General features: G+C 41.7%; 1 protein-coding gene across 1 annotated transcript in view; it reads left to right on the plus strand.

Moving 5' to 3' along the window:
* Pamr1 (peptidase domain containing associated with muscle regeneration 1) overlaps positions 1-19,832 on the plus strand; it is a 97,763-nt gene extending 77,931 nt beyond the window's left edge. Inside the window, exons 7-11 of the mRNA XM_059261006.1 lie at positions 10,263-10,475; positions 12,151-12,217; positions 15,238-15,470; positions 16,888-17,180; positions 18,797-19,832. Of these exons, the coding sequence (XP_059116989.1) occupies positions 10,263-10,475; positions 12,151-12,217; positions 15,238-15,470; positions 16,888-17,180; positions 18,797-19,333 (1,343 nt within the window). The 3' untranslated portion in view covers positions 19,334-19,832. The remainder of the gene's footprint in view (positions 1-10,262; positions 10,476-12,150; positions 12,218-15,237; positions 15,471-16,887; positions 17,181-18,796) is intronic.
* Positions 19,833-21,347: the final 1,515 nt, after the last annotated feature.

Here is a 21,347-nt window from a genome sequence, read left to right on the forward strand (position 1 = left end):
ACTGCTTGACCTGTAGGATTATGTGGTATGCCTGTAATATGCTTTATATTGTAATAAGCAAAAAACTGTTTCATTTTAACAGAGACATATGATGGAGCATTGTCAGTTTTGATCTGTGCAGGTATACCCATGATGGCCATAACTTCTAGCAAATGAGTGATTACAGAATCAGCTTTTTCAGAACTCAAAGCAGTTGCCCACTGAAATCCTGAATAAGTATCAATAGTGTGGTGTACATATTTCAGTTTTCCAAATTCTGCAAAGTGAAACACGTCCATCTGCCAGATTTCATTCCTTTGAGTACCCTTTGGGTTACATCCTGCTGGTAATGGTGTTTGATTGTAGAAGGAACAAGTAGGACATTTCTTTACTATTTCTTTGGCTTGTTGCCAGGTTATGGAAAAATCCTTTTTTAAACCTTTACTATTGACATGATGTTTTTTATGACATTCTGAGGCCTCCAGCACATTTCCTATTAATAACTTATCAATCTCATCATTGCCTTGTGCTAGAGGGCCTGGCAGACCAGTATGGGATCGAATGTGAGTTATATATAAAGGATGACTCCTTTTCCTGATTGTATCTTGTAATTGAATAAATAATGAAGTTAATTCTGAAGCATCAGGAATAAATTCTGCAGTCTCAATATGTAATACTACTCTTTCAGCATACTGAGAGTCAGTTACTATGTTGAGAGGTTCTGAAAAATCCATTAATACCAACAGAATAGCATATAATTCTGATTTTTGAACTGAATTATAAGGACTTTGAACCACTTTACTTAAATTTTCTGATTTGTAACCTGCCTTTCCTTGTTTGTTGGCATCTGTATAAAATGTACGAACTCCAGATATGGGCTTTACCCATACAATTCGAGGCAAGATCCAATCAGCTCTCTTTATAAGATCAATTCTATCGCTTTTGGGATATTTGCTGTTAATTTCTCCCAAAAAATTACTGCAAGCTCTTTGCCAAGGTTCACTTTCTGTCCATAATTTTTCAATGTCCTCCTTAGTTAAAGGTACAACAATTTCTGCTGGGTCTATTCCTGCTAATTGGCGAAGTCTCAATTTTCCTTTCCAAATCAAGTCAGAGATTTTTTCCACATAAGTTTTTAATTTTTTGTTTGGTTTATTTGGTAAAAATATCCATTCTAATATAATATCTTCCCTCTGCATTAATATTCCTGTAGGAGAATGCCTAGAAGGTAAAATAACCAAAATGCAATCCAGCTTTGGATCAATACGATCGATGTGCCCTTCATGTACTTTCTTTTCTACCAAGGCCAATTCTTTCTCAGCTTCAGGTGATAACTCTCTTGGACTATTTAGGTCCTTGTCACCTTCTAAGGTTTTGAACAAATTATGCAGTTCATCATTTTTTACCCCAACAATAGTTCGTAGATGAGAAATATTTCCAAATAATCTTTGAAAGTCATTAAGAGTCTGTAGTCTATCTCTCCTAATTTGCACCTTTTGGTGTCTAATTTTTTGTAGCTCTATTTTATATCCTAAATAATTAATAGAATCTCCTCTTTGTATCTTTTCAGGAGCAATTTGTAATCCCCAGCAAGGCAAAATTTTCTTTACGTCTTCAAACATTCTTTCTAAAGTATCTGCATTTGAGTCAGCTAGTAAAATATCATCCATATAATGATAAATTATAGATTTAGGAAATTTTTTACGTATCACTTCCAATGGCTGTTGTACAAAATATTGGCACAGAGTTGGGCTATTCAACATTCCCTGTGGGAGGACCCTCCATTGAAATCTTTTAACCGGTTGAGAATTATTATAAGTAGGCACTGTGAAAGCAAATCTTTCTCTGTCTTTTTCTTGTAACGGTATTGAAAAGAAACAGTCTTTTAAATCAATAACTATGAGAGGCCATCCTTTTGGTAACAGAGTAGGCAGAGGAATTCCAGATTGTAGAGAGCCCATTGGCTGAATTACTTTGTTAATTGCTCTAAGGTCTGTTACCATTCTCCATTTACCAGATTTCTTTTTAATAACAAATACAGGAGAATTTCAAGGGCTGGTTGATTCCTCAATATGCTGAGCATTTAACTGTTCTTCTACCAGCTCTTCTAAAGCCTGGAGTTTCTCTGTTGTTAAAGGCCATTGCTGGACCCATACAGGCTTGTCTGTTAACCATTTTAAAGGTAGAGCTGTTGGTGTTTTTGGAAGATCATCAGTTGTTGTGCCCTGTTCTTGTATAATATGGATGGCTGGTGACCACTCAGAATAATGCTTTATAATATTTCTCTCAGAAACATGTGCTAATTTATGATTTGTTTCTGAGATTGGAGGGATGTTAATCTGAGTATTCCATTGTTGCAACAAGTCTCGACCCCACAAGTTCATAGCTATGTTAGCTACATATGGTTTCAATTTTCCTCTCTGTCCTTCTGGACCTATACACTCGAGCCATCTTGCACTCTGTTTCACCTGAGATAATGTCCCAATTCCTAACAGTTGAACATTTACCTCCTGAAGAGGCCAAGTTGGATGCCAAAATTCTGGTGCAATTATGGTAATGTCCGCACCTGTGTCTACCAGACCAGACAACAAAACACCATTTATTTTTATCGATAATTTTGGTCTTTGTTCATTAATAAAAGTTTGCCAAAAAATTTTCTTTATATTTGCTCCTGAATTTTCTATTCTCTCTGTTTCATCATCCTGACCAGCATGACTTATTCCAATAGGCATTTGGTTATTTAATTGCTCTGGGTAGGGGTTTCCTCTACGACTGCAGGAAAGGTTTGAACTGGATTTGCTATTGGGGCCTGCATGAGGCCCCTCTGGGAGTTTCCCGAAGACTGAGGCAAAGGATTACCCTGTCTGTCCCTTGTTGATCTACATTCGTTGGTCCAGTGTTTTCCCTTACCACACCTTCTGCATACTCCAGAAGGAAGGGGCTTTCTGTTGCCATTGTTCCTTGAAGAAACATTGTTTCTAGGAATGACCTGTTTACAGTCCCTTTTCAAATGTCCTTGCTTTCCACATCCAAAACATCTAACATTCCTCAAACCTTTTGAAATTGCTTCTCCTACCCACGTATCATCATGCTCATGAGCTTCAACATTAACCGTATCTCTAATCCAATCTTCCAAAGGTGCAGATCTTGCCTTTAACGGCCTGATTATTGTTTTACATGCTGCATTCGCATTCTCAGAGGCCAAAGATTCAATTATTATCTTACTAGCTTCTGAATCCGGGACCATTCTCTTTACTGCTGAAGCCAGTCTTTGTAAAAAATCTGTGAAAGATTCTTTTGGGCCTTGTACAACCTTTGTAAATGACTCAGTTTTTTTTCCTGGTTCCTCAACTCTGTCCCATGCATTCAAGGCTGCTGTTCGACATAAAATTAGGGTTTGGACATCATATAAACATTGTGTTTGTGCTGAAGCATATTGACCTTCTCCAATAAGCTGATCCTGGCAGACTTGTATTCCTTTATCCCTCCACTGCTTTTCTATGTTTTTAGCTTCATCCTTGAACCAAGTTAGCCACTGAAGCCTTTGACTGGGTTCAAGAACAGCTTGTGCCAGCTCCCGCCAGTCCTGTGGTACAATCCTATTATATGTTGACCAAGAGTTTAACATTTGCTTTACATACGGGGAATGCATACCATAAGATACTATTGCCTCCTTAAACCTTCGTAAATCTATCATTTCAATTGGAGCCCAAATATTTTGTGTAGTCATTTGATCAGGCGACTGCTGTACGGTTACTGGACAAACTAAGGGTGACTGTGTGAAAACAGGCTTTCTTTCTGTAACCCTATGATCCAATCTTGAAGCAGCTTCACTGTTAGTTTCTTCTGTCTGAGTTTTTACAGGTTTAATAGGTTTTTCTAAAGCTGTCATCCTGGCACTTAAATTGACTATCTTTTTAAATAGTAAAATGAGGATAAACATAGTAATAAAATGCATAATTCGATCAACAGTAATCTTCTCATATAGCTGTTCCATTGTCAGACTGTCTAAAATTGCAAACAAATTTTCTTCCAATGTACACAGAAAACCCATTTTTTTTTTAATGTGGAAAAAAATTTTTTCTTTTAAATAGTTTCCTTTAAAATATCTGATATGTTAAGTGACTTACCAAGTCCTTGTAGAACAGTACCAATCCGAGGGAATTTCAAACAGCCACCTAGTGTCCGAGGTGTGAGTCCAGAGAGAGAGAGAGAGAGAGAGAGAGAGAGAGAGAGAGAGAGAGAGAGCAAGCATAGCCACAAGTTCTGCCTTGTTTGTAGCACTGGCTTTAAGCAAGTAGCTCAAGGTCAGTCCGGCCTGAGGCCAAGCCGACCTGGGCCCGGGCTAGGGAGCCGGCCGCCCTGGCGGGAAACCAGACCTGCCGGCCGCCCTGGCGGGAACCCGGACCTGCCGCCAAGCCAAGTTAAGCGGTTTTAATGGATTCTTGTCACGTTGGGCGCCAAATGTAGATGTAACCAACCGTCTTATTAAATAAGAAACACAGAGCCGATTCAGAGAAGAAAGCCAAGAGGTCAGAACTAAGAGCCTTACCCTTCCTGCTTCAGCTATCCTGCTTCAGCCAAGAGAGCTCTCCGAAAAAGAGGCCTACTTCCTGTGTGTATGTCTTTAAATAGTCTAGATGTTCTGCCTTCTCATTGGTTGTAAACTAAACACGTGACTGCCTTGTCATTGCCTGTATGTACCACCCTCCAGGTCCTTAAAGGCGTGCGCCACCACCGCCACGCACTTGCTATGGCTCTATAACTCTGACCCCCAGGCAACTTTATTTATTAACATACAATTAAAATCACATTTCAGTACAAGTAAAATACCACCACACATGCGTGCCTGTAAATGGAATCATAATGAACCACCTCATACAGTGCCCTGCAGGGAGAGAGGAACTAAGGATATGGAAGACCTTTAACTGTTCATCTGAAGCAATATTCCATAAAGATGGCCCTCTGGTGACTGTTTTGTTCATGCACTAGCATATAAGGGCATGCTGCATTTAATGGGTTTGTGTCCCCAGGCTGAGGATCAACAGGAACAAGGCAATGTGCTATCTTTTATTAATCATGGGTGTTCTACTTAGCCAAGTAGGGGCTCTAGCTCCTTTAAGCCAGAGATAGAGATATTTTAAATTCTCTATTGGCTGTGTCTGAAATATCCATTCCACTGAGGTGAAATGAGACATAAAGCCCTTGAAAAAAAAATCAAACAGAAAAGAATCATGAATCTTTCCAATGGGGAGATACAAAGGTTTCTAAAAAGAGAATACATGGAGGATTGGGAATTGCTTTGAAACCTGTGGGAAGGACCTCTGATGAGATTCGAATGATCTGTATACCCACCAGGGAGATATCTAAATGAGGAGAAACAACAGTGGGTGGACCATGTCTTAGAGTTCCCTTCAAAGGCATCATAAGTGGGTATGCAGCTTTGGAAGATATGGAAATTGGAGAGAAGAGACAATAATGTCCAGGTGCTGTTTGCTATAGGAGCAAAATTTTACAGTTTTACTATGCAGGATTAAAATGAGAAAGTAAAGACACTGCACTTGGTACCCAGAAGTCTGAGTCAACTTGAACTTGGAAGCTCGTCATTGGTAAACTACCCAAAGTTCAGAAAATGGAGAGGAACACTGCATTATGCCCTAGAGCAGTGGTTCTCAACCTTCCTAATGCTGAGACCCTTTAATGCAGTTCCTCATGTTGTGGTGACCTCCAACCATAAAATTATTTTTGTTGCTACTTAATAACTGTGATTTTGCTACTGTTATGAATAGTAATGTAAATAATTTTGGAGATTGAGGCTTGCCAGAGGGGTTATGACCCACAGGTTGAGAACTGCTGCTCTAGTAGTGCTAATAATGGCCTTTTAAGGCTTCTCTTTGGGATGTTCTGTAATGTGTTTTAAATTTGGGAAAATGGATTTTAAAAGTAATTGACTACTTTGTAAACAAATGCAAACATTGGAAATAAAACTTTTTTTTTTAACATTTTCAGCCCAAGAACATACATGTTATAGTCCTACTTTACACACAACACAAATAAGGTTTGGAGACATAAATTTCCAATTATTGTTCATTCAGTAGAAAAATGAATGAATTCTACCTCTTTGGTGGATTTTGTGCTTGTTTGAACTCTCATGCTAGAAGGCCTCTGCTTTCCACCAGTGCCCAGTGGCTGAAGAGATTTAATGGAAAAACTTGTATAGGTCAATGATTATGCAAGATATTAAAGAGATTTTTCTTGGGATGGAGAGCCTATGGGACATTTAACAAAGGGCACAGAACAGCAAATGTTGGCTTCAGATACTTACCAGAGAGGATCCAGGCTATCTTGCCTGATCCTTGAGAGCCTATCAATAGAAACAGCATACAAAATAATAAAAAAGAAACTTTTGTCTGTTGACATTGTATGACTGCAAAATTTGAAAACAAAATATAAAGAAACAAAAAGCTATTCTCAGTGTTATAAGCCATAGATAATGACTATTTTACATCATTCCACACCCCCTCATTTATTTATATATATATGAGTTTCTTCGTGTTTGGGGGGATTTGAGACTATGAATCTGTAGGATATTTTAGCACATTGCTTTTGTCTCATTCTCCTCCTCTCATCCAGGGACACCAATTTACATACATATTTATTCATTTTTCTATACATATTTATTTTCATATACATTTTCACCTTTTTGGCCATTTAGGCTTAGTTATGATTCTTTTCTTGTAAGTGTTCTTTCAGCTTATTAGTACTCTTCAGTCTCATTAGATTTCCTATTAAATTATCCACTGAATTTTTTACTTTATCATTGTACTTTTCCATTTTAGATTTTTTCCTGTGGTTATATTTCAAGGCTTACAGTTTCCTGCTAAAATTATCAGTCTTGTCTTTGGTTTCCTTGAGCATATTCAAAATAGTTACTTTTTAAAGTGGTATCACAAAACTACGTTCTCTAGATCTTTAATGAAGCTCCTTCTGTTTCTCTTGATATTCAGTAATGTGGTCTTGTCTTCCATCTTGGTCAGTTGTGACTACTACAACAGAACGGCAGAGATCGAGTGATTTAACATTTATTTCTCATAGTTACAGAGGCTAGGGCATTCAACATCAAGACACTGGAAGATGACTTGCCTAGAAAAGACCTGCTTCCCACTTCCTAGGTGTTGGAATCTTGCTGAGTCCTCAAATGAAGGAAGGCAGGAGCGAGAATTCTCTGGATTCCGTTTTATAAAGGCAGTAATATCATTCACGAGGGCTCTATCTTCATGATTTAAGTACTTCCCAAACATTCTACCTTGAATGCTAGTTAGGATTTCAACACAAGGCTTTTGAGGGAGCCATTGAGTATTCCATTGGCTCCTCACTTAGAAGTATGCTTGGATTTGTCTTGGGGACATTATATGTGCAATAACTTCAAACCACTACATGTTCTCAGAATTCTCTGTCCTAATTTCTCACCAAATTTCGCTCTGTTGATTTAACTGTGGCTTTTCTTAGCTCAGAAGTAAGATGTGCTATATGAAAAGTTTACATATGACCTGATTTGACAAATATCATGTTGTAAAGTATACACATTGAAGAATTGTGAAAATAGACTCATATCCTCACAGCTTGGGTAGAGATGGTGATGTATTCCAGATTACCTTCTCTTCCATTCTTATTTTAAAGCCTTCCCAGTGAGAGAAATGAATGACTTCAATATTCTAAATCTATTTCCTCCAAAGGTTCAAGAACTCTGCAGTGTTCAAACCCACAGTAAATGTAGCAGATTTATGATCCCTGAGGGTCTAGCCCATGCTAAATCATAGTGTGGTAGTCTATCATACTATGAAAGTGCCTCCTTCCAAGGAAAGAAAAACTCAGCTCTCAGGTTTTCCTGTCTGAACCATCAGCAGAAAGGATTTCTTCCCTCTGCTGAAGCTGATGTGGCTACAGTTTATTACTCAGTTCTCACTTTCAGGACTGCTTTGAATACCACCATGAGCCATGAGCAAAGCTCAAAATTCATGAAGAACAACACTTGTATTACACAATCTTCAGCTCCTAGACTAATTGGCCACAGATTTAAGAAAAAGCCATAGCTAGGCAGTCTAGTTGAGGGTCACGGCCAAGTGAGTAACTCTGCCCCATGTAGACAAAATGCTACTTATCAACTCCGAACTCCAGTTGATTGTTACTATATGGGAGCATAGATCCAGACATTTCAGTCTTGAATCATATTAAAGGCCAGTAACTTGACTTAAAATCTCCCAGTTACTATGTTATGACTAGTTCCACAGTTATAAACATGCAGGTGGGATACGCTGTGCTTTTTATTGTAGTCTCTAGGTTCCGGTAGTGGCCTTCCTGCTGTGTGTTCAGAACTGAATACATCTGTACTAGATGAAGGCTACAGCATTGGCTGCTTCCTCTGCCTGTTTCTCCCACGCCATATTCATTCCTGAAAACATAGCACTGAGGTTTTCTGAGTCCATTTGAGGTGGAATGCTTTGTTATGCCATCTCAGTATTTTTGAACAGCTTGCTCAGTGAGGTCCTTTTTCTTACACTTAAAATAGGAGCTTAGGATTCACTCACAAGAGGAGCTGCTTATATTACATAACCCCAAGGCACACAGATTATGATTGATCTATTGCCATATGGCCTGGACCGTCTCCAAGTAGAGTCAAGCCACTCATTTGGCTGGTTCTAGCAATCTTCCCAAGTGGCACATAGAAACAATTTTTTTTTATTTTTGAATATTTTAAAGGTATTATCTGAGTGGAAATTCTCTTCTTGCCTGGGAGCAAGTAAAGAAATTGCTGGGAAGGTGATTGTGGCAGTTATAGGAAGAAAGGCATGTAGAATGTACAATTGTATTACTTGGGGACTGTTCCAGAGGAATGAGTCTATGCCTTGGAAGAAATGACTGCAAGAAATCAGGTATCGATAGGCACTGGAGAAATAGCTCACTTTTTGCTCTTGCAGAGAATCCAGGTTCCATTCCCAGCACCCACATGGTGGGTCACAACCATCCAGTTCAAAGAATCTGATCCCTTCTTCTGGCCTCTGCAGGCACCAGGTATATAAGTGGTACACACATATATATGCAAGCAAACACTCATACACATAAAATAAAGTAAATACTAAATAAAAAGAAATAAGGGAAGCTGGGAGAGCTTGGTCCCAAATTCAATAATTAAAGGTTGGATTCTTCAGGAGACTTGCTGTTTTTCCCTAGGCTGGTCAGAGTCATTACTGTGTCATAATCTGTTTCAGACAATAATGCTGCTTATCCAACAGTGTATTTCCAGGCCGTGGCTGAAATGCTCAGAATAGCTGCTGATGCCATTTGACTTTAAGTCTCTGTCAGACAGGAATTAAAGAATAGAAATTTCTTCATAATGAATGTTAGCTGCGCAGATGGAGGTTCTATTTGGAGATCAGGGAAGTCTGCTAGATCTACAATTATATTACATAGTGCCATTTTGCTTTACTTTAGTTTGTGCATATGGGTGTTTTGCCTGCATCTGTGTCTGTGAACCACTTACACACCTGATGTCTGAAGGCCAGAAGACAGCGTTAGAGCCTCCTGGAACTGGGGTTATAGGCAGTTGTGAGCTACTGTGGATGCTGGGAATTGAACCCCAGTCTTCTGGAAGAGCAGCTGGTGCTCTCAATTGCTGAGCCATCTCTCCAGCATGCCCCCAACACCCTGTTTTCTTTGTTTGTTTGTTTTTGACTAAAAGTTTCAGCATACTGTTTTCTTCCGGGAGATGAAAACTAAAGTCTAAATCCATTTTAGATATGCACTCTTGTTTCAAGTCAATTCTACTTTTGGAGTACACAACCTAAGTAGGAAACCGGTAGAGTCTGGTTTAATTGCTTGAGTGTTAGGAAATGAAACATATAAGACAGTATCACCCAAAAGTAAAACCATGATATATTAATTGAAAAATCTAGGTGAAATAGTGACATTGTCCAGGCTTCCCCAGCTTCCGCAGTTTGAGAAAGAAATGAACAATATCATCTAAGGCCCAAATTTAGTGCCCAACTGATTTATATTTAGAATGAATGATTTCTTGATTTAAGAATAAGTCATAAAACAAGCCGAAGACACGTTTAACACATGCTTCTCTACGATAAAGTTCCTCTTGGAGTTTCTTCTAAGCACTGCTCTTAGCAGGCACTCTATCACTGTATTTTTAATTCAACGAAATGTGGGAAGAGTCTATTCTAAAATCGGATGACTCAGACTTTTAACAGTTTTTTTTTTCCTTCTTCCACTTCTAGTTCTTGAAGAAAGAAACTGCTCAGACCTTGGGGGCCCAGTCAATGGGTACAAGAAAATCACAGGAGGTCCTGGGCTTCTCAATGGGCACCATGTCAAAATTGGCACAATTGTGTCATTCTTCTGTAATGGCTCATACGTTCTCAGTGGCAATGAGAAAAGAACCTGCCAGCAGGATGGAGAGTGGTCAGGGAAGCAGCCCGTCTGCATAAAAGGTAACTCAGGGATGTTTCTGGATCCTGTACATGTGCATAGAGTCGCTGTAATTCTTTGACAGCTCCCATGCCTGCCTTTAAGTCCCTGGAATAATGTTTCCTTGTAGACTCACCCTCAAACCGTTTGTGACTCTTGTCTTGGAGAGTATCTTGTAAAACTTTCACTTCTTTTTTTCTGGACTCCAAGAAGACCTGACTCTTCTTCTCTAAGGTGATGGAGAAGAGCAGTTTGGGAAACATGACAAGGCTAGTCTTAGATATCTAAATCCAAGGATAGAATTTGTAAGCCTTTGCCTAGCTGCTTTTATCACATTTCTAATAAAAGAGTCAATAAGCGCGTGTTCCTGGCCCCCTCTAAGGGGAGACTTCAGATGTGGATGGCTAAAAACTAAGAGAGCAGACCTTGAAACATCTAATGGACAAGATGTTAGAAGAACAAATGAGTAGTTCAGGAAAAAAAAGGGAGAGAGTGAGATTAGTATTCCTGAAATGGAGTAGATAGTGTGAGGTAGGTAGGATCTGTAGCCGTTAGGAGAGATTTAAGGATGCTAGGAGGAGCTGGGATGGTATACCGGATGAAAGACAGGAGAAGAAGTGGGTGTAGATGGAAATGCAAGCATCTGTCTTATGGTAAGCTCAAAGAAAGCCAGTCTAGAAAGGAGCATTTAAAATATAGATTGGGAACAGAAAACCCTGGACTGTTGTATAGGGAGGCTGGAGCCCCCCGCCCCCCAAATCCCAGCGGAGATGCAGTTTCTTCCTGACTTTACCCATTAGTTGTTTTTGGCTGACACCTCCTTAACTGAGAAGAAAAGTGTGTTCATGTCCTAGATTGTCAAGATCATTGCCCCCACTCTCCACTCTCTCTGCTGGGTGTTTGTCAACACCCCAAATCATGGGGAAAGGAATAAAAGAGAAAAAAAGGGATAAATGTGAAAAGGATAAATCACTTTAGACTTTCGCCAGAAGCGACTTTCATCCTCCAAGCACAGGGCCTGATGTTTTATTTCATTAAGTATGGGAACGGTGTTGCATATGTCCTTGGAGGTTTTTGTCAACTTTTCTCTTACAAATTAATACAACCAAAGTACTCTAAGTTGCTAATTAGACAAATGTTGGCTGCTAGATTGGGAAAGTGAGATGGGAAGGATTCGTTTTCCCTGGAAGAAAAAAAGAATGAAAGATTTCAGTGAATTGAAACTGGGCTCTGAGTTGTCCTCTGGTGACTGCTAAGGACCTTCATTGCAGAGACAGGACAAGGAATGGTTGGTTCCTCGGGACTTATTTATTGGCACTGTGGTCTGGTTTTAAACAAGGACTTCTGAATTCCCTCTGTGGGCCTTCACTGTGAGTTTTATCCCATTATGATCTAGTTTGCTAACACCATTCCCAGGAACAGATGGCTCTAATCTATGAAGTGCCACTGTCCCAAGACACCTCAGCAGAACAGTTCTTTTTCAGAGGGAACTACTGGATTCTCCAGAGACAGCTTCCAGGTTATGTCAAAAGCAGTTGACATCTTTGCTAAGCACACACACTGTTGAAGTTTTCCTAATACATCCAGGCTCTGAGACCGGGAATGAGTGCAAGTGTCTGGAAGGGTGGGAATCTGGATGACGTGGCATGCACGGTGAAGATGGGAAAGGATCATACAGCATGGTCTATCTGTTTTTAGCCTGCCGGGAACCGAAGATCTCAGACCTGGTGAGAAGGAGGGTCCTTCCGATGCAGGTTCAGTCAAGGTGAGACCAAGCCCCTGAACGCCACTTTCAAGGCTAATGACTATCTCCCTTCTCCAGTTGTAGTTGGCCAAAGGCAGCCTGGCATTTCTTAGGGACATTTAGTGCTAACGGGTCATGAAAGAATGGGGCTTGTTAGATGGAGGCTCATTAGCCAGCTGCTTTTGGCCAAGAAGTAGCTCCTACTGGAAGAGGTACAAGTTTTACTGGATCGTGGGAAAGCAGATGGCTGATGAGAAGAAGCAAGGCTTCCCTGATGATCTTTGAGGAGCTGAATTTTAGTATTTTAGTCTTCCAGAAATGACTGCTTCTTTATTACGGCAGCTTCTAGGAGTTGGCAATCCTGCTAAACACTGCAGCCAGCTAGGGTTTGGGAAGATGGTCTTGATGATGACCAACCAGCTGAGGCAAACTGATGGATGTGGGACATGAACTCTTGTGTGTATACCCAATGCTTCTCTTGGGAAGACAGATGAGACCCACCTTGTGGCGAGAAAGACCATTCCTACTCTCTTCCTTCTTCCTCTTCCTCACTCTCTCGGCTGCAGTTGCACAGACATCTTTGGTTTTCTTCTACCAGTCCAAGCATAATTCTATGTCAGAAACATGAAACTTGTTGCTTGTTTAGTCTAGAAACTGTTCCTACTGGATCTCACCGAGGCTTAGCCCCCTCCACCCTTTTAATACCCGGCTTGTTTTCACCTAGCAGAGAGACCATCTCTGACTGTTCTTTTATGATTATTTAAAAAAAAACATTTTATGGTATTGAGGAATGCATCCAGAACTTCATACATGCTAGATAAATACTTTACGACTATACCCCAAGCTCGCAGCTGTCATTTCAAACAAAACCAGCAACCACATATGTGTCCTGATACCACATCAGGCAGTTTCCATTACCTGGTCTCCTCTGACCTTCCCCATGATTCTGATTTCATTTGGCATTCCTGTCTTTCTCCCCCACCTCTCTCTCTCTCTCTCCCTTCCCTCTCTCTCCCTTCCCCTTTCCCCTTCAAATATACAACTTACAAGTAAAGGAATATTGCTTGCTTTGTTTATGCTGAAGTTTTCTTGCTTGATACTGCCTCTGCCACATAGAAGCCGTTCAATAAGTAGTTCTTGAATGAGTAAATCTGATTGACAGTCAAGGGTTCAAAAATCTGCTTCTGCCTCTCTTCAATCCTAGTTATGTCTAAGCAACTTCCTGAAGTTACTGGGCCTTCACTTTCTCTTTTGAAAACCAGAGGTGATTAATAATGGTCCCGGAGGATTGCTGTAAGGATTAAAACCACACTGATAGATGACACAGACAGCACCCTTGCTGTATGCCACATGCTCTTGTCATGTGACATGTTAGTTTATTTAGTGCTAACTTCTGAAGCTGGGCATTTTTTATTATTATTTGCATCTTATTAATATTTCCTTGCATACGTGGAAACTGGGGTTCAGAGAAGTTAAGTCACTTCCTCAAAGGCCCAGACAAGATGCCTCTTTAAAGCAGAACTGCTTGGGTTACCCTTCAGGGAAGATCACCATTTACATCTCACACCTGCTCAGCCTCTCCTCCATATTTGTCTTTCTCCTGGCAAGGCATTCCCTTGGGAACAATGGCCATTGAATGTAGACTGCCTCGTTTCTGATCTTGCCCTGGTTTCCCTGGTTTCGGCTCTCTGCTAAGTGCCATCCACCAGCTTCCAAGAAGACACCCTGCTTAGGTGATGATGCCTGTACAGGGGTCCTGAGCTACTCAGAGAGACAGCAGGGCTTCCTACTGTTACAGAAATTGTCGTGGAAGATTAGGAGAAGGCACTAGGTGACTCCTGCAATTGAGAAAGCAAGCCTAACATTCAGTGAACTGGGGGTGTTCTTAGGTTCTGCAGCATCCTGAAACAAACAGTAGCTTCAGCTTGCATGTTTAGAAGCCCCCACACCTGGCTGTAAACATAGAATGGATATTTACTGAATGAAGTCAATGTAGACTGAATATTCCTGAGCCAAACACCATAGAGGTACAAGAAGTAGATTTCATTTTCAACATCATCAGATTGATATGGCAGAGCCTCTAGAGTGGACATGGTGACTGCTAAATACCACCTTGGGTGTCATCTTCTTTTTCTGCATTCCCAAGGCACTGCTCCCCCCAGGTAGCTCTCCGGGCTTCCCGTTCATTATTACATAGGGATGAGGACATCAGTTCCTGAAGGAATCTCAGTTTGCTGACTGACAGCCATTATGCACCAATGTAAAACAAGCACAATCTGCAGGAAACGTGCATCTCTCTCTAAAGGGTGTCTCTAGGGGCCTCGACTTCAGGGCTCATTTAATGCCCCTTCTCACATTTACATGCAAGTTTTTGTATTTCTCCCAAGCAGTGTTGCCTGAGAGAAAGTTCACGTCTCTGAGGTGAACTAATTACATTTGCTAATTGCCAAATCAAGCTACTGTATCAACACAGTTTAGTTCAAGTCAGTTTCTAATATTGCCCGTTATGATAATGTTTAGAGAAAAGAATGTGCCTGGCTTTCTCTCATTCAAATTAACTTCTTTTCCTATTTAATTTTGCAATTAAATGTTCTCTCTCTCTCTCTCTCTCTCTCTCTCTCTCTCTCTCTCTCTCTCTCTCTCACACACACACACACACACACACACACACACACCATGTACCTCTGCATAGCAATATTATGTCAGACTTTATTCTGTTTGATTAAAACCCTACGTACTTGGAAGCATGCCAAGAACAAAGGACTACAATATTGAGTGACATAAGAGAATGTCTTCAGTAGCAAAGGGAGAGAGAGTGAGAAGGGAGGGAAGAAGGGCGAGAGGGAGGAAGGGAGAGAAAGAGAGGAAGAAGAAACAAGAGGGGAGGGAAAGAGGAAGTGGGTAGACAAAGATAGGGAGAAAAGGACGAAGACAGAAAATGGGAAACGGGAGGAGTATTCTTCTTGTGTAACCAATAGTGACATGGGAACTGGATGCTAATGTCTTGCTCTTCTTCTCTGGTCCTGTGTGCCTTGATCCAGGGAGACACCATTACACCAGCTTTATTCCTCAGCCTTCAGCAAGCAGAAACTGCAGGATGCCTCTACCCAGAAGAAGGTCCTTCCATTTGGAGACCTCCCTCCTGGGTACCAACATTTGCACACCCAGCTGCAGTATGAGTGCATCTCACCCTTCTACCGCCGCCTGGGAAGCAGCAGGAGAACATGCCTGAGGACTGGGAAGTGGAGTGGACGGGCCCCATCCTGTATCCCAAGTGAGTCAAGTCTCATCTTTGAGTTTGAGCCTCTGTCCATTTCCAACACCATTTGTGAAGAATTGCTGACCGTTGAAGGCTTTTATGGAACGTTTAATTGAGCAAGGGATAGTCTTCCTCGGCTTCCCCTAGTTTGGTGACGTCTGGAATTCCACAATGAGAGCTCCCTCCTTTTGGCTTAAACTTACTGGTCAGGAGAAATTGACTCATTAGCTCTGAGAGGAATATTTTCTTTTTTTCTTTTTTTTTTTTTTTTGGTTTTTCGAGACAGGGTTTCTCTGTGTAGCTTTGCGCCTTTCCTGGAACTCATTTGGTAGCCCAGGCTGGCCTCGAACTCACAGAGATCCGCCTGGCTCTGCCTCCCGAGTGCTGGGATTACAGGCGTGCGCCACCACCGCCCGGCGAGGAATATTTTCTTGTAGAGGATTTATCACATCTAGAAAAAGGAAAGAGCCACAATTAAATACCAACTGAGGAGAGAGTTAAAACTGTGAGAGCATCTCTGCTTATGTCACCTTGACTGCCTTGCTAAGGCTCACTTTTCACACTCATTATCGAATGACTGTAAGTAATTGCCATTAATTAAATGAGGTGATAGGAGATAATGTAAGATAAAATGTGGAAGTTCTAGATTCGAGGCTTGCACATTCTCGCCTACCACCTTCATCCTCTTTGTGAAAAGAGAATAGTATGGCTGAGTTTGTTGTGGTCATGCTTATGAAGACAGTCAAGGGATTTTGTCTGTTACATCATCCCATTCAGTCTTCTCAAAAAGCCCCTAAAGTCGTAGATATTTCTCAGTATATTTTCTAGGCAAAGAAACCAAGGATCTAAGGGGCCAACAATTTGTCCAAAGTCCTATTGTTTCAGTGAACTACAAAACCTCCACTTTTAACTCTAGACTTTATAGCCAACTACATGTCGATAGTTGATTAATAACAAGGGGAGGGAGGCTCAGGAGATAGCTTGGTAGGTAAGCAATTTCTGTGCAAGCATTAGGGACATGAGTTTGGCTGGGCACAGTGGCATGCACCTGTGATCACAGTTCTGAGTGGCAGAGACAGAAAGATCCCTGGGGTTTCCTGGCTAGCCAGTTGGGCCAAATTGCTGAGGTCCTGTCTCAAAGAATAATGTGGAGAGAAATGAAGATGGCATTAATACCTGACATTCACACATATATGCACACGTGTGTCTGTGTGCTAACACATACACACACACACACACACACACACACACACACACACACATCTGTACATTAAATTAAATGAAAAGGAAGAGAAAACCAGGTTGGTTTACTTAATGCTTCTCACCTCCTTTGGATCCTTCCTTTCAGATTTGTGCTGTCATGGTTGAGTGACCTGTTTGCCTTCAGGTGTCAATGGTCTGAGTTGATCCTATTAAACTGTTTTCCCCACAGTCTGTGGAAAAATCGAGAATGTTGCTTCTGCGAAGACCCAAGGGACCCGCTGGCCATGGCAGGCAGCCATCTACCGGAGGACCAGTGGTGTGCATGATGGTGGGCTGCACAAAGGCGCATGGTTCTTGGTCTGCAGTGGTGCCCTGGTGAACGAGCGTACCGTGGTTGTGGCTGCCCACTGTGTGACTGACCTAGGGAAGGTCACCATCCTCAAGACAGCAGACCTCAAGGTTGTCTTGGGAAAATTCTACAGGGACGATGAGCGGGATGAGAAGACCATCCAGAATTTACGGGTGAGAGAGGGCTTTCTTGGAAATTGGAGCTTTGACTTAACCAGCTATGAGCACAGGAGAACAGGGCCTGTGTCAGCCCCATCCTTTAGCACATTAATATCCATCCCAAAGCCTAGCATGCAACAGGGGCTCAGAGGTTCATACTGACAGACTCTCAATAGAGAAAGTTAGCAAACCATGCGGCTGTCCTCCACAACTTTGCTTGTTTTGAAAACAAGGTAGAGCCAGGTACCATCTATTACTCTAGTCCTCAAAAGTCATTCATATTACAGTAAAATATACATGTACTTTGTCTAGTAGCATGTACTATAAATTATAGTACACTAAACGTTGATGAAGCTATTTGTTTAATGGCTATCTCTGTTTCAAATGATTTGTTCCAGAGATGTTGTGACTTGTCACAGTGCCCTGACTACTCAGATCAAGATAAATTAATAGGTGTTTCTTGAATAAAAAAGAGAACTAATTATCTATCATATTTGAATTTGGGAATTATTTCAAGTAGGCTTTGAGGACGCAGGTTTTTATCCAGGATACTCCTAACTATAATACTTTTCACTTGTTCTGAACCCTCCTTCCATTCATCCATCTGTCCATCTGTCCTATCCTACCCTTCTTTTCACCTGTCCATTCATTCTTTTACCCATCCTTCTGTATATGCCTCAGTTCATCCATCTATCCAGCTATCTATCTATCTATCTATCTATCTATCTATCTATCTATCTATCTATCTATCTATCTATCTATCTATTCATTATTGAGCCCCTACAACATGTTATCCATGGAAAATAGAGAGAGAAAAATAAAACATGGCTATTTTCTCTAGTCTAATGGGAGGGACAGACCAGTATGTCATGAACAGCATTTCATAAGAGAAGCCTCCAAGGAAATAGTATCAAGTAATAGAACTATACATTTAAAAATTGAAAGATAGGAATATGAATTTTTAGAAGCTCCAGTCAAAAACATTGACTAGGAAGGCATAAAATACTTAGGAAATATCCTGTGGAAAAGTGCTATAGAGTATTCTGAGAACATCTTTATAGACAAAGACTTAGGGACCGTTGTTAGGAAACATAGCTCTATCTTACTGGTTTGAAGGTACATGAAATGCTTACAGTGGGCCAGAGATTGTAAATCCATAACTTATGGGGCTTACACATGGATAGTGCTAACATGTAAGGCTTATACATGGGTAGTACTAACATATGTGTTCCTAATCAGTTGATTGAACATTAAATGATTGAGATGTTTCAAAGGAAGACTTAGTGTCCTTCTCTGGTAAAAATAAGAATGCTTATCACATCTTTGTGCAGCAGTGATCATCTGGAACAAACATCGGCTGCCCACTTCAGATGGGACGTGGACACCCACTTCTACAGCCTTGCTTGCAGACTCCACTTATGTACTATCACCTTCCAGACCCCAGTAGGCATTTGAGTTGACAACTCCAAAAATACCACAATTATTTTTTATGATTCCTTGAGGACTGTATCTTCAATAATTGTAGTTGTCACTTAGGCAGTTTCTTTTAATAATTTGACCCCCAACTGGCCTCTTCCTGTCTACACTAGAGCGGGCTGTTCACCACTGCTGTCTCTTCCTTCCTTTTGTAGATTTCTGCCATCATTCTGCATCCCAACTACGATCCTATCCTGCTGGACGCTGACATCGCCATTCTGAAGCTCCTAGACAAGGCCCGCATCAGTACCCGTGTCCAACCTATCTGCTTGGCTACCACTCGGGACCTCAGCACCTCCTTCCAGGAGTCGCACATCACTGTGGCTGGCTGGAACATCCTGGCGGATGTGAGGAGCCCTGGTTTTAAGAATGACACACTGCATTCTGGAATGGTCAGGGTGGTAGATTCACTGCTCTGTGAAGAACAACACGAAGACCATGGCATTCCTGTTAGTGTCACTGACAACATGTTCTGTGCCAGCCAAGACCCCAGCACCCCTTCTGACATCTGTACTGCAGAGACAGGGGGCATCGCTGCTTTGTCCTTCCCAGGCCGAGCATCCCCTGAGCCCCGTTGGCATCTGGTGGGACTGGTCAGCTGGAGCTATGACAAGACATGCAGCAATGGCCTGTCCACAGCCTTCATAAAGGTGCTGCCTTTCAAAGACTGGATTGAGAGGAACATGAAATGAACCAGCTGCAAGGCCACGGAGAAGCTTTTCCTAGCATCCATCTGTATATATGGTATATGGCTCAGTGTGGACCTGAAGTATGATTTTTGCCCATGACCTTGGCTACAGAAAGGTTTCTGGTTTCAGGGATATACCTCAGTAGAGGGTGAGTAGTGTTTGCTTCCTGGTAGGGAACTGTCTTTCTGACTGCTTGGAAACCATCCAAAAGATGCCAGGGCTTGCAAGAACTGAATTTCATCAAAGAAAGCCAGGTGACTAGAAAAGAAAATCTCCCAGACACTGTAAACCTCACAGTTACATGAATGTATAGTCAGTTCTGGTTGAAAGAGGGGAACTCTGGGCTGCACCAGGCTTTGGTCAAAGTTCCAAAGAACAGCCTGCATGGCAGTCCAAGGCAAAGGAGCTTAGATGTGGCACATGTTCCTGTGTACATTGTCACAAGATTTTCTGATCCTTTTCCTCTCCAATCTTCTGTACACATTTCAATAAAACAAGGGTTGGCTCCAAGATAAAAGTCCCTCTCTTGTTTTTGCATGCTGTTTTTATAAGTTACATGGATTTGGTGAGGGCGCTTTAACATAGAGCCGAGGGGTATAATTTCCCAATGTGTCCATCAAAGGCTGTTTTCTATACCAGTCATTGGAGTTTGGAGGGGCATGGGGCACGCAAGTCAGAGAAGACAGAGAGGACAGTATGAGTGACATGCTAGTTGATCCTGTCTGTGTGCTCAGTTGGATGGAGAGGTGTCTAGATGAGTAACGCACAGTTCGGTGTCTGCGAGGCTGTTTCCAGGGAGGATTAGTCAAGAAGAGAAGGCGTACCCTGAATGTGGGAAGCTTCCCACATTCCATCCTAGTAGCTGTGGGCTCAGAGAGAGTAAAAGGGAGGAAGGAGAAAGCAAGCCAGTGCAGGCATTTTCTCTCTGCTTCCTGGCTGCCATGATACAAGCTGCTCCCCTCCTCCACGCCCTTCCCATTACGATGAAGTGAAATCTCTGAGACCATGACCAAAAGGCTCTTTCTTCTCAGGTCACAGTAACAGAAAAGTTAAATGTGGAGCAGCCGATTCCAAGTGTCTCCCTGATACTGTGTTCCAGACTCTGTAAAAGTGCCTTGAACCCCCACAAATCTTTTTTTTTTTTTTAATTACGGTTATGTATTTAGTTTGTGCGTGCGTGCGTGCGTGCGTGCGTGCGTGTGTGTGTGTGTGTGTGTGTGTGTGTGTGTTTGTGTGTATGGGTGTGTGTGTATGTGTATGGGTGTGAGTGTGTGTGTGTGTGTGTGTGTGTGTGTGTGTGTGTGTGTATGTGTACTGCATGCTTTCCACCATGCAAGTGTGGAGGCCAGAGGACAGCTTTTAGAGTTAGTGCTTTCCTCTCACCATGTGGGCCCCGGAATCAAACTCAAATCATCAGGCATGGTGGCAAGTACATACTGAGCTATGTGACCAGTCTGTACCTCCACAGGTCTGTGTTTCCAAAACAGTAGAATCAGAATCATGTGTTTGCTTACACCAGATTTGATCTGCCAAGAACCCAAGGCTTCGAGGTTCCTTACAATGTATATGAGTGTCCTTGGAAGCCCCCTTTTCCCTTCCCACTAGAATGGAGGAAAAAGCAAATTCAACCTGATAAATACTTTCTATGATATTTCCAGTACATTCTCTCCTGGGGCTTGACAAACACTTCTAATATTTTCCTCTCTTTTCTCATCACAAGTTTTCTTGTGTCCTATGAGCATTGAGGCAATGGGGGAACTCCTGAATTCATGCTGGGTCTTGGGCATGTGTGATGGGTCTTTCCAATTCCTCAGTGTTTTCCTAATGGGTCTGTCTGGTTTCCATGTGACTCTGTGGTCCTTCCTGCTGACCAGGCTTCTCTTCAGCTCTTGTGGGGACTGGCATTCCTAAATCTGGTATTATTATTTGACCCTGGTCTGGGTCACTCAACCTACTGGCCAGAGGCACCTTCTCTAGAGACTGCCGAGCCACATTCCCAGTGGTACCCTCTTCTTAC

Source organism: Peromyscus eremicus, chromosome 4, assembly GCF_949786415.1.
Source record: "Peromyscus eremicus chromosome 4, PerEre_H2_v1, whole genome shotgun sequence".
NCBI lineage: Eukaryota > Metazoa > Chordata > Mammalia > Rodentia > Cricetidae > Peromyscus > Peromyscus eremicus.